Source organism: Heliangelus exortis, chromosome 5, assembly GCF_036169615.1.
Source record: "Heliangelus exortis chromosome 5, bHelExo1.hap1, whole genome shotgun sequence".
Lineage (NCBI taxonomy): Eukaryota > Metazoa > Chordata > Aves > Apodiformes > Trochilidae > Heliangelus > Heliangelus exortis.
In genome coordinates, this window is record NC_092426.1 from 4171392 (window position 1) to 4184907 (window position 13516).

At 42.3% G+C, this 13516-nt stretch overlaps 1 protein-coding gene across 1 annotated transcript in view; it reads left to right on the top strand.

Annotated features, from left to right (window-relative positions):
* The window catches only part of PELI2 (pellino E3 ubiquitin protein ligase family member 2), an 82447-nt gene that overhangs the window by 25187 nt on the left and 43744 nt on the right, over positions 1–13516 (top strand). The window contains exon 2 of the mRNA XM_071745238.1: positions 4239–4368. Coding sequence (XP_071601339.1) covers positions 4239–4368 — 130 coding nt within the window. The remainder of the gene's footprint in view (positions 1–4238; positions 4369–13516) is intronic.

The window sequence follows — 13516 nt, forward strand, 5'->3', positions numbered from 1 at the left end:
GAATCCACAAAGAGCAGAAGCTTTCATTACATCTCCCAGCCATGGGAAAAACTTAATTGTAGTTTGCATTTCATTATATACCAAAGTCCTTGACTGTTTGATGTAAATCTGTAGGAAACTGGCTTTGATAATTACGGTGCCCATGGCCTCTGCCAGCACCACTCCCTTATTTGCAAGGAATAGTGCTATCAACAGAGATAATTATCCCATGAGGTTTCCTAATGCTGCTTATCCCACTATTGCTGTCACTGAGAAGCACTGGGTGGAATTATAGGGCTTCTGGTCTGATGTTTTGGGACATCTGGAGAACTTTAGAAGTGTTCTTCTAGTAAATCTGTGTGTGAGCAGGATGGTTTCAGGAAAGGCTCTTTGTGAAGTGTAATTTCTTCTCGTTTATCCAGATGGAAACAGATTTGTTGTAGGCTTTTTGGTGGGATGGAGAATCCCAGCTTCAGGTTTTCTCTGGTAGTGCTGGCCATCTTATGAAGCAAAAAAAATAAAATTGTTGTAGACTTTTTGGTGGGATGGAGAATCCCAGCTGCAGGTTTTCTCTGGTAGTGTTGGCCATTTTGTGAAGCAAAAAAAAAAAAAAATGTTGTAGGCTTTTTGGTGGGATGGAGAATCCCAGCTGCAGGTTGTCTCTGGGGTTGTGCTGGCCATCTTGTGAAGCAAAAAAAAATAAAATTGTTGTAGGCTTTTTGGTGGGATGTAGAATCCCAGCTGCAGGTTTTGTCTGGTAGTGCTGGCCATCTTGTGAAGCAAAAAAAAAAATAAAATTGTTGTAGGCTTTTTGGTGGGATGGTGAATCCCAGCTGCAGGTTTTCTCTGGTAGTGTTGGCCATTTTGTGAAGCAAAAAAAAAAAAAAATGTTGTAGGCTTTTTGGTGGGATGGAGAATCCCAGCTGCAGGTTGTCTCTGGCAGTGCTGGCCATCTTGTGAAGTTGGCATGGGCTGGGCTGTAAGGTGCATCAGCTCCTGCAGCTGCTGGAAAGGTGCAGGGTGAAGGGAAATGGGCTGATGCTTCTGGAGAGGGGTTGTGAGAGGATTCAACAAGGAGCTTCTGTTCTGTTAGGAAACTCCTGTTGGCTGTGGGGAAGCTTGGAGTCTCCCAGTGTTCAGTGACAGGGAATTAGTGGCTTTAGTCCTTGTCTTAATGTTGGATGTCCAGTTCCATCTTGCTGCCCAGGAGGAGGAAGTTGTTGCTCCTTCCAGACACTGCTCAGTGGAACAGTAGAGACAAAAGAAGAAGAGAAGTTTTCATCTTTCTGTAGCTCAAGTCTTGCTGCCTGGAGAGCTACTGAGCTGCACACTTGGCAGGATGGAGACACTGGGTGAGTGAGTGGGTGCAGGTCCTGTTCTGGCTGATGAGATCCCATGGCTTTAACATGGGTTTGTTTGGGGTGCAGATTCTTCAGGTAGTGGCAGGGACAGGTGTGGCCCAAGTGCCATGGGGAGGGCTGGTTTGTGGTGAAAGAGTTGAGAGTCCTGTCCTGGAAAAAAAAAAAAATAATCAAGGTCTTTGCTGGCTGTGGAAGGAAGGAGGCAAGTTCTCTGCCACTTTTTTTTTTTTTTTTTATTTCTTTTCTCTCCTGTAAAATGCAGACATGCTTTATATTTGTCCCACCTCTTTTTACCAATGTCAGATCAAAATGAAACTTGCCTGTCTGTAATAAACAATAATCAAATAGTGAAGATACCACTCAATTCCTTCTGCTTTTTGTGAGAAAGAAACTTAGAAACTGGCACAGGGAAAGCCTTCTTGAAAACTTCAGTGCTAATCAGGGTGAATGAATTAAATTTTCTCTTTACTTTCTTTTCTATTTTAAAGTTTCCAAAAGGCTTTTAAATGGTGCGCGGGCTTCTTTTTTTTCTCTTTTTAAGAAGATAATTAAATCCCCCAGAGACCTGAAATGAAACCAAGTAACCTTTCCCAGTTACAATTGTTTTATACACACCAGGAAAACACCCAAAAAAACCTGCAAACAAAATAACCCCACTAGCCTGGTTTTAACTTTCAGTGGAGCTACTTAAATTCAGTGCTGCTTAACAGCACAACTACAAAAAATAAATTACAGAATATACATCTAGTGATGATAGTAGCTACATTACTTGTGAAGGAATTATTGCTTTCTCAGGTTTTCAGATAGAAATACTTGTAGGAAGAAGGTTTTCTTCAGGCAAGTTGAAACTTGCTGGCACACTCCTGGGAATGCAGTGGCTCTGAAAGCAAGCCTGTGTGTATCTAGGAAGATCCAAGCTGGGGAATCAAATAATTCCTGTTGTAAGGGCTGGTATTTGTTGCCTGTGGATTGTATTGATACATCTCTCTAGGAATTGGTCTCTTGGGCCAAGGATCTGCTGTGTTAACTCTGTGCTATGGCTCTCCTCTTGGGTAGGCTTTAATAGCAAGTTTCCAAGCTCTGAGGAGGCATGAAATGATAGTGATTTTCCTCCTGTTGTTTCTCTGCTGCATTAGGGAATATCTTTGACTATTCCAGCACAATTCAGTAGTCTTCCCTGTGAAAATGGGAGTGAAAACCCAGTTGTAGCCCTATTGAAAAGCTCTTAACTTGGGTATCTCTGGTGTCAGGCATTAAAAATAAATTAGTCGGTGTAGGGTACTTAAACTGGAAATTATTTCACCCTTAAATCTGTTTTGGTTTGTGCTGACAACCATTCAGCAGTCCTGTGGTTCAGATCACTGGCATTTAGGCACTGTGCATGTTAAGTTTTAAGCTATTTTCCTGCCTGCCACCAGGTGATCCTTGCCTGCAGTCAGCCTGGACACCAAAACCAGTTGCTTTCATCCACTCCTCATCTCTTGTTGCTTTGCAAAAGGTTAGAAGGCTCTTCAAGTGCATTCTCTTGTTGCACACAGTTATTTACATACACAGAATGTAATGGTAAGAAAACAAAAAAAAGAACCTGAGTTCCTGTATTGCTTTTCCTTGTCAGCACTTCCCACCAAACTGTTCTCACAGCCCTAGCAGGAGGTGACTGTCAGCCCTCTGCGGGGCTACAAATGATGTTAATCTGCATCTGTAGAGCTGAACTGTTTCTAAGAGTATCTCTCAAGAATTGTTTTTTACCTTTTTTTTTAAATTCTAACCTCTTCTGCTTTGCAGGCAGGTAGTCACCTGCAGATCTTGCTCTTCCTTCTCCTTTTCAGATTCTTTTTCCTGACTGGGATGTTAGCTTTTACTCATAAAGACTGTAGGAGAGGGATATATGTGATCTGAGTAGAGCAGACCCCACCAATAAGAGAAATGAGGTTTCTAAGTGGAATAACATCTGTAGCTCTTCAGCCCAAAGTCTGAAGTCTCTGAGGATCAGGAATGCAAGAGGTTTCCATGCAGTAAAGCTCTGGGAGATCTTCTGAGAGTTATCAAGGATGTTACAGGTGACAGTGCTGGGATAGAAGCATCTGCTTGTCCTACATCTTCGGGGTGGAGTGGTGGTGAATTCAGTGCTTGTGCATTGCAAAGAAATTTCCAGTTGATGCCTTCCCAGGGGAAGGAGTGATGTCCCTCTGAGCCTTAAGACTTCTCTGAATAATTAATCCTTTGGGTCTCTTTCCTCAGAGATAAAAAACCTGGCAAAGGTTGGTGTGTCACACCTGATAAAGGAAGTAATTAGCAAGCCTTTGGATACATTCACATAAATTAAAACCACTTGCATCCTCTTTCTTTAATAGATTAAGGAAATTTAATTTCCTTAATAGATTCTTTAGGATTAAATGAAAAAAAAAAACCCAAAAATATAACCAAAACCAGCTAAAAACACCCTATGTGAGTAAAGTATCATTCCCTTTCCCTTTTTTTTGACTTGCCTCTAACTTGCTGTGTTTATCCATATCTCCCCTGTTTTTCTTCCTCTTCATTCCTGCATAAGATGTGGGAAGGGTTGGCAGGGTAAAGACATTTTTAAAACTCTCCATTTGTGAAAACACAGAGAAGATTTAGGATTTGTTCTCCCAACTTCCTTTAGTTCCAGAGGTGAAGAAGTATTTCTGTGGCTGCACAACTCAGCATTTGATTTGTTGGTGACTGTATTAATCATGAATAAACCTTCAACCATTGGCTTGAAAAAAAAAAATGCCTCAGGAAACAAAATTTACCACGACTGTGTTATGGTCTTTGGGGATGTGATGACATCAGGATATTGTGACCAGACTGCTCCTCTGTATTGCAAATTGGTGGAATTTTATGCCAAACTTTGGTTTTTTTTTTGTTTTCCAGGTATAATGGATCCCTCCCTAATGGTGACAGAGGGCGCAGGAAAAGCAGATTTGCCCTTTACAAACGACCTAAGGCAAATGGAGTGAAGCCCAGCACTGTTCATGTGATTTCTACTCCCCAAGCATCAAAGGTATGTGAGAGTGGAGGAAATCCTGCTTCTCTGATGATCTTGGGTTGTTGATGATGATCTTGTGTTGTTGAGTTGTACAGAACAACTCTTGTATTACTTTTGTATTACCTTGTTGCCAGTTCATTCTGTGGTGGATTTATTTTAATGAAAGGTCTGCAGTGGATTTTCTTTCCAGGAGTATGTATCTTTAATTTAAATCCATGTACTGTGTTAAAATAGTCTTTAACCTTGGGTATGAGGTAATCTGACCTTTCTGCCCCTGTTCAGACAGCTGACTTGGTCAATGCTAGTGGTTTTATATGAGCTATAAAGTGGTTGTGATGCACATTTTCAGTTTCTTCCTCACTGGAGTCTAAGATTGGTTTGTCTCCTTCCTCTTCAGGAAGATAAGCCACATGCTATAGAAAACTTAGTGATCCTTCTGAGCCTTTCTGTTGCTTTTCTATTGCTAATAAAGGTCCTTTCTATGGTTCTACCTAAAGTTTATTGTATATGAAGGAGGAAAAGAAGTAAAGTAAATTTATTAACATCTAGAACTGTCTGGGTTTAAGTTCTGGTAGTTGAACATGTTTCAAGCTGCAAAAAGTCATCCTATCTCTTCTCTCAAACCCTTTTTTTTTCCTATAAGCAAAAAGTAGCTAGAGTTCTGGACAAACTGCAATGGAAGTTTTGTGGTGACACTCACAAAAATGTTTAGTTTGTAAGAGGTGTGCATCACTTGTTCACCCAAATATATATATTGGGCTAGGGAGAGAATGTACACCAGTCTGAGAACTGCATCCAGCTCTGGAGTCCTCAGCAGAGGAAGGAAAAGGACCTGTTGGAGTGAGTCCCAAGGGTGCCACAAAAATGATCCAAGGGCTGGGAGGACATGTTGAGACACTTGGGCTTCTTCAGCCTGGAGAAGAGAGCTCCAGGGAGACCTTATTGCAGCCTTTCAGTACTTAAATGGAGCTTATGATGAGAAAGATAGGGCCAGACTTTTGATGGCTTTAAACTGAAAGGGAAGATTCAGACTAGGAATATTTTATGATGAGGGTGGTGAAACACTGGTCCAGGTTGCCCAGGGAAGTGCTGGATGCCCTGTCCTTGGAGATATTCCAGGTCAGGTTAGGCAGGGATCTCAGCAACCTGATCTAATTGAAGATGTCCCTGCTAATTCCAGGGGGCTGGACTAGATGGCCTTTAAAATTTCCCTTCTAAACCAAACCATTTTGTGGTACTTTAAGTTTGTTGTGTAACTTAGACCAAAAGAAGAATATAATTTCATATGTATAGTGTGTAGGATTTTTTTCTTTTAAAATATATACCATACACAGGATAAACCTAAATCTATCAAAATACACAATATCAGAGCTGCTTTTCTTAAAGATTGTCTATGGCCTGCCTAGTGCAGATAAATATGTAGTCCCTTGGATTAAACATTTATGTAAATATTTTTCAGTGTTCCTAGAACGAAATTATTTGCCAGTTAAATCTTCCTGATGAAATCAACCTCAGAATAAAATGCCTGTAGTATAGGTTTGCATATGGGTAACTCTGGTTGCTTAAAAAGTAACAAAGGGAAAAACCATGTTTTAGAAAGCTGCTGGAAATACCTTCTCATTGGATAATCTTAAGCACTTGGACTGCAGATCGGCTTTCAGTATTTGAGTTGCAAAATATTTGAACACCTGGCAGACACAACAAGGTATCTGGTTAATGTTCATCTGTGTTGTTATTGTATTGCAGATAAATGTGTGTGCTGGACCAATTAGTGCCCTTATAAAGATAACAGGGGGGTTGAGATATTAAAGCCCCTGCTTTCAGGATTGGGGTTCAGGTAGATAAGTCAGGTTGAATATATTCTTTGGCACTTTCTCTAAACCCTCCTAAAAGAGCTTTTGTGTGTTCATGCTGTTGTCTGGGGCAAGGTGGATGTGTGCCAGAGCAGTGATGGAGTGGGTTTTGGTTTAAGATGCTTTTGTAGCTTTTCTAACATCTTAAGCACCAGAGCCTTAAATGTGTTTTACTAGGAGTGGCTTCTGCATACAGTTTCTGTAAATGATTCCAGAAGCATGGACTAATAGAGAAAAGGAGCTGCTTTGTTCTTAGAAAATAATGTGCAACTTGACCTCGAAAGCTTTGTTCTGCTCTCAGCCTCTTATTTAAGGCAGATAAAACAGTGGGAGCTTGTGCTGCACAGGATATTAACAAGTTTCCTCCCTTTACAGCCTTACTCCTAGCTTTTCAGCTACCAGTTCTCTTTTACTTTGCTGCTCTGTCACTTTGCAAACTGAATTTTTGAGTAGAAAGAAAACATGGTATTTTTCAGATTTTCAGTGGTGGATTTAGCAGAGGTGGGTTAAGCACTGACTTCCTCTGTTTTGTGAGTGCTGTGACATAGGTGCTTGAATAAGGTCCATAGCTGGTTTTCTGCTAATTCTGTTAATGCAGCAGCTCAGGAACTGTAAGTGTCACCAATTCTTAGTTTGTGTGTCAGCCTGAAAACTGCAGTGAATGGTGAGAGGGTGCTTGTCATGTCCCATTGTCCCTGCTATGCAGGTGTCAAGGACAGCTGGAGTAGCATTGGCTCCAGTATTAAATTTAGTTGAGCTAATTGCATATGAATCAGTGCCTTTTGTTGTGGTTTTGTTGTTTTGGTTTTTTTTTTCCAACTGGAGTGATTGTTTTTGCCACTCTGCCTTTGGAGGTGCTGAAGAAAATTTAGAATTGTTTGGCCTTCTGAGGGTATATTTGGGGATCAAGAACTGCATGGGATAAGTAGTCTCAATTTTTTTTTTTCAGAGGACTTATTAAATATGCATGTATCTCTTCAACATTATGCACTTGACTTTAGAACTTGTTTTATTAAATCACTTAGGTATCATTCAAGGAATTTTCTAGTGTTCCCAGTTTTACAAAACCCAGAGCATTTGAGATTGGCTTTTTCAGCATTATCAAAATTAGTATTACTGTGAGGAAGGAAGTCTTATGCTGTCTCTTGTGTGTTTGTGTCTGCAGAGGAAGGGGACAAGTGTGAGAGTGTTCACTGTATGAACCTTATTCAAGATTTTAATAATCCACTTTGCTAGACTAGAGAGTTTTTCAAAATCCTTGAGTTCCAGGAGAGGCCACTCCTTGCATTGTGTCTCATGATGAAGAGGAGAACTTCTCATCAAGGCATGACCATATTATCTTTAAAAACCTTCCTCAGACTACTGAACTCTTAGGTGTAAGTTTGTTACTACCTCATTGGGACATAACTAGGATTGATGATTTTTATTTTTAAGCTCTTAAAACTGTTTAGCAAAGTCAGAAATTAGTTGCAGTGTTTCTCTTGTTCAGATGAGTTGTCTTAACTGTTGCTCCCACACACAATTGCTAATGCTGTAACACTCAAGTCTGGGTCTTCTGGTGTCTGAGATGATTACAGGATTGTGCAGAAAGTTTCCAGGGAGTGTGAATTTCAAGTCTGAGTAGGATGTAGGTTTGGAGAATAATCACCTGGGAATGGTGGAATGCTAAACTGGAGTTTATTAGATTTTTTTTTTTTGAGAGGTTACATGAAGTTTTTAAAGGCTATTCTTATTATTATTATTATTATTATTATTATTATTATTATTATAGGGGGTTGTGGGTTTTTTTGGTTTAGGATATACATGTCTGACAGGGTAAGAGGTATCTAACTAAAATGAAAACCAGCTTAATATCTCTTGTAGAATAATATTTGAGGACAGGGTAACTTTCTTACGTCTCCTAAGTGTATGAATAATATGCCCTGTCTAAATAAAACTGGATGACCCCAATTTCTGCTGAGCAAAGCTGTCCATCTTCCTGTACACAGCCAGCCTGTTGGTTCAGTGGGTTGTTAGTTTGACACTTCTCCCCTGTGCCAACACAGCTGGATGGGCATTCCTGTTTCCTCCTCTTCATAACCATCACAAACTCCCTGCTGGAGGAGTTCTTTTTGTGGGACTGTGGGAGAGAACTCCCCCAGCCTCCATACAAGACAGATGCTGTCAGGTGGCATTAGCTGGGATTTTAGTTGTGACACTGCACACGAGTGGTGTGATGTCCCCATGACTCCAGTTAGATTTTTTTTTTTCTTGGTTTCATATGCTTTTGGGAATTATTCCTATGGGAGTGAAGGTGAGAAAAATGAAGAAGGAGCTTTATGTGCATTATGTGCACCTCGAGTCCTGTGTCCAGTTCTGGGCCCCTCAGCTCAGGAAGGAGATTGAGGTGCTGGAGCAGGTCCAGAGAAGAGCAAGGAGGCTGTGAAGGGATCCAGCACAAGTCCTGTGAGGAAGGGCTGAGGGAGCTGGGGGTGTTGAGGCTGGAGAAGAGGAGGCTCAGGGGAGACCTCATCACTCTCCACAACTCCCTGAAAGGAGGTTGGAGCCAGGGGGGGTTGGGCTCTTTTCCCAGGCAACTCTCAGCAAGACAAGAGGTCACAAGAGGTCTCAAGTTGTGCCAGGGGAGGTTTAGGTTGGACATGAGAAAGAATTTCTTTCTGGAGAGGGTGCTCAGCCATTGGAATGGGCTGCCCAGGGAAGGGGTGGATTCTCCATCCCTGGAGCTATTTCAAAAGAGCCTGGATGTGGCACTCAGTGCCATGGGCTGGGAACTGCAGTGGGAGTGGATCAAGGGTTGGACTTGATGATCTCTGAGGTCCCTTCCAACCCAGCTGATTCCATGATTCTGTGATTCTATGAATTGGTGACACCAGCCCTCCAGGATTCCCTAGGATGATTCTGGAAGCATGAATGAGTTCTGTTGGAACAGCATGCATGGTATTTGAGTCTTTCCCAAATAGTGTGTCAGCAAGCACTAGAAATGCTCCCTTCCCATATGTGAAAGGTCTTTGGTACCTAAATGCTTGCAGTCTTAGATATAGGAACCTGAACAAAAGGTTCCAGTTCTGTTGAGCCTGATGGAAAACTGCAAATGTCTTTTACTGCAGAGTACAAACCCCCCCACCTCTAATACCTTTTTATGGTGAAATGTCTTGGTATTTATTATGTCTGTCTGTCTGCAGATGAAAAGGTTCTTTTGGTAAGTAGTGGTAGATAAAGACAACCTATTTTCTGCCCTGTGAAATTACTATTTCAAGCTGTCTGGGGAAGATCTTTCTGACTTCCAAGTCCAGTTACCTGCCGAGTTGGCTTCTGCTTTGTGCTGTTACAACAGCAGCTTGTGCAGTGGCTGGCTGGGTCCCTGCAGCTCCAATCAAGTTTCATGCTGCTACTGAAGTAGAACAAAATGCAGCCATACGAATAATTATTAGGTCTGGGAGAGAGCTGCAATTTGTGCTTTGAGTGACGAGAGAAAATGAAAGTGTAGGATTCGTGGGATTTGTTATTTACTGTAGATATTGCATCTGCTTTGACATACTCTGTGAATTTTGAGTAAAAAGACCAGAAATCCTTTTGGCACTGGCAGCTTTTTGGTGCTCATTCTGAACGAGAGAGCTGTAGAGATCAGCTGCTGTCAGGATGGCACCGTGTCTGTCACTGCCTTCTCTTTCCTTTTGGGCTTATTTATGGTGTAAGGAGAGCACTGATTTGCCCTGTAGTATTTAACCAAGAGTCCTGAGCTGTGCAGAGGCAGCTTTTTCTTGGTGCATCAGAACGAATCTACTTGAATAATAGTTCCTTTGGTGTAGAGTGTCTTTTTCTTCTGCTAAATGAGTATCATCTTAACACCCCAAGTCCCTATCCCTTTGCCTGTGTGAATAGCAGGGAATGGTTAGACAGAGGAAAATGGTTAGAGCCATTAGTTGGGCTTAATAAATGACAACTGTTACTTTGAAGCTCCCCTTCCTGAGCTTTTGGGACCTGTTGAGCAGAATGCATGTCAAAGGTTTTGCAAAATCACTTTACAGTGTTTTCTAACAGAAACCAGATGCTTAGTGAAGGACAGGGAATTAAAAGTTGCTGAGGACTACAACAACTATTTTTTTATGACTTTAAAATGTGTTTTGTTTGGATTTTTTTCCCATTGTTTTCCTTCAGAGGGTAGATGAAAGTTTTAAATAAAATTCTTTCCTTGTAAACCCTCTTTGAGCTGCTTTAACAAGTCAATATTTAGATCAGATTCTGCTTGAATTTGGGTGCCTTTTGAAAGCAAAGGTAGGTGCAGAGATCACCAGGGCTAGTGTTAAAAAAAAAAAAAGAGAGAGAGAGAGAGAGAGAGAGAGAGAGAGAGAGAGAGAGAGAGAGAGAGAGAGAGAGGAAGAAAAAGGGGCATTGAGTTTTCCCATATGCTTCCACCTCAGCCTGGGGGAGTTTGGAAATGGAGAGTTGAGTAAAGTAGAGCCTGTATTTCAGCTTTCAGATTCTGTGGTGTAAGGTCAGATGCTGCTGCAAACCTTTGCTGCCCATCAGGAAATGTCTCAGTTGTTCATCCCACTGGAAAAGCTGCAGATAAGATTTGTACCAGAGGCAGCAGAGCTGCTCATTTCACTGGAAGGTGGCAATTCCCCTACTTCAGTTTCATGTATTTCTTGTTTAAAACTCCACTTGTTCCAATTTGACACTTTTCTGTGTGCTTCCCCCCTGCTCCACAGGATTTAGAGTGGAAATTTTGGAAGTGAAGTTCTGTCCTGTTAGGCATTGGTTCTAATTGAACTCTTAATTGCCTGGAATTGATCTGGTTTTAGAAGTCCATGTGTTCTGAGAGTTGGGCTGGTCTGAACTTGCTGAAAGTTGGAAGAAAACCCAAAACTGGTTTAATCAAATGAAGCTGCATGGACTGAGTGCAATGTTGCTGCCTGGGTGGTGGTCCTGCCCTTTTGTCTTGGGGATAACACCTCATTGCAGGGTGGCATTACTAAGGGAGAACCTGTATTAAAAATCATAGAATCATAGAATCCTAGGGGTTGGAAGGGACCTAAAAAGATCATCTAGTCCAACCCCCCCTGCCAGAGCAGGGCCCCCTAGAGTCCATCCCCTAGGAACGTGTCCAGGTGGGTTTTGAATGTCTCCAGTGAAGGAGACTCCACAACCCCCCTGGGCAGCCTGTTCCAGGGCTCCGTCACCCTTACAGTAAAAAAATTTTTTCTGATATTCAACTTGAACCTCCTATGCTCCAATTTACACCCATTACCCCTTGTCCTATCACTGGTCACCACTGAGAAAAGCCTAACTCCATCTCCCTGACACTCACCCCTTACATATTTGAAAACATTGATGAGGTCACCCCTCAGTCTCCTTTTCTCCAAACTAAAGAGCCCCAGCTCCCTCAGCCTTTCCTCATAAGGGAGATGTTCCACTCCCTTAATCATCTCAGTAGCTCTGCGCTGGACTCTTTCAAGCACTTCCCTGTCCTTCTTGAACTGAGGGGCCCAGAACTGGACACAATACTCCAGGTGCAGCCTCACCAATGCAGAATAGAGGGGGAGGAGAACCTCTCTTGACCTACTAACCACACCCTTTCTAATGCACCCCAGGATGCCATTGGCCTTCTTGGCCACAAGGGCACATTGCTGGCTCATGGGCATCTTCTTGTCTACCAGGACCCCCAGGTCTCTTTCACCTACACTGCTCTCCAGCAGGTCAGCCCCCAACCTATACTGGGACATCGTTGGTGACAATTTGCTGCTGTGTTCCAGGTGTTTGGGTGGGCTGTGCTGCAGCACAGGTAGGAACAGCCTGAGGACTCCAGGGGCTCACACAGGACCATTAGAGAAGTCTGGGATTACAGGAATTCCTGCCTGCTCTTCTGGGAATGTGCTTCATCACCACTGTAACAGGGGGACTTCACAGAACTCTGAAGTGATTTTAATGTTGGCTTTGAACTGCAAAGCCCCTGTTGAGAGTGAGAGGTACTTGGGATTTTAGGCTGTAGAGTGGAGTTTTATAGAAGAGGAAGAGCTCCTGTCCTTGACTGAGGCTTGTACCCCATAAATGAATGCAGATGTTCTTGGACTATGATTAGGAATAAGGCAGTGCACATCTTTTTCTTGTATGACCCTCTTTCAAAGAAATTGAACCTTCTGGGAGTATTTGTTGCTACTGATATTTATAAAAGTTGTTTCATGTTCAGAAGAAAGTGGTGACAAGAGGGACATGCAGCTCATGATGTAGGTGCTTTTCCTTTTATCTCAAATTGTCATGTGCACATAAAGTTGTCTTGAATGTTTCATTTTGGAAAAGTCAGGTGGCATGTGCTCAGTCACAGCTGAGGGGAACAGTTTTCTGGGAACAGTGGAGTTGGAGCTGCATCAAAGAGTAGCTGAGACTCTTATGCTCTGAGGCTCTGGTGAGAAGGACAATTATTTGGAAAACCCAGAAAGCAATTCAAGCTTCCTGGGCCAACAGTAACTTTTCAAAGAAACAAACAGCTGCTATTCCTGTTTCACAAATTTGAAAATACTTATTTTCTAGAGTGCTTTGACAGCTTTGTTGATGGAAAGAACAAAATCTAAGTATTTCTCTTGCAGTTGTAAAAGGCTCACCACATCTGTAGCATGAGTAATTGTATCTGCTAACTAAGGGAAGTACTAGAGGGGTGGCTGACTTGTGATTCCTCTTTACTGCTTGGGTCTGTTGTCTGAGACATCTTTATGCTTTCTTTTCCATGCAGGACTCATTTGTTTGGGGATCCTGCTTCTTTGCTCCTACTCAATACCAAAGACCTCACAGAAGTTTTGGGAGTCCTTCCCAGGATAAATCTCTTTTTTGAAGGGCTGTATCCCCAAGCAAAGTGCTCATGGTGATGCTTCATTTGCCAGGGGCTCCAAGCTCTGGAGCACTTCCTGCAGGAATTCTGTTACCTGCATTTGGCAGTCAGAAGAGCAGTGCAGAATTCTTCAGCCCTGTGGCTTTGCTCCTGCAAGATCTCTCTCTCTTTTGATCATCTCATGAGCAAACAAGCTTGTCTGGCCCATTGGGGCTACATCAGAGCTTGTACTTACGTGACCTCCCTGTCAGACTCTGTGTGTTGTGTACAGACTCATCTTTCAGTTCTCCATATGTCTCTTGTCCACGCTGCTTCTCCCAGTATTTCAGGAAGTTCTGGACTCTGCAGATGCCTGCTGTGAGATAATGTGTGTGGTAACATATACTCTGAGCTTCTAATTTCAGTAACAGCAGATGCCTATCACTTGGGCTTGAAGGAAGCTCATTAAAAGCCCAGCTCTTGGTCATACAGCTCTTGATTTCCT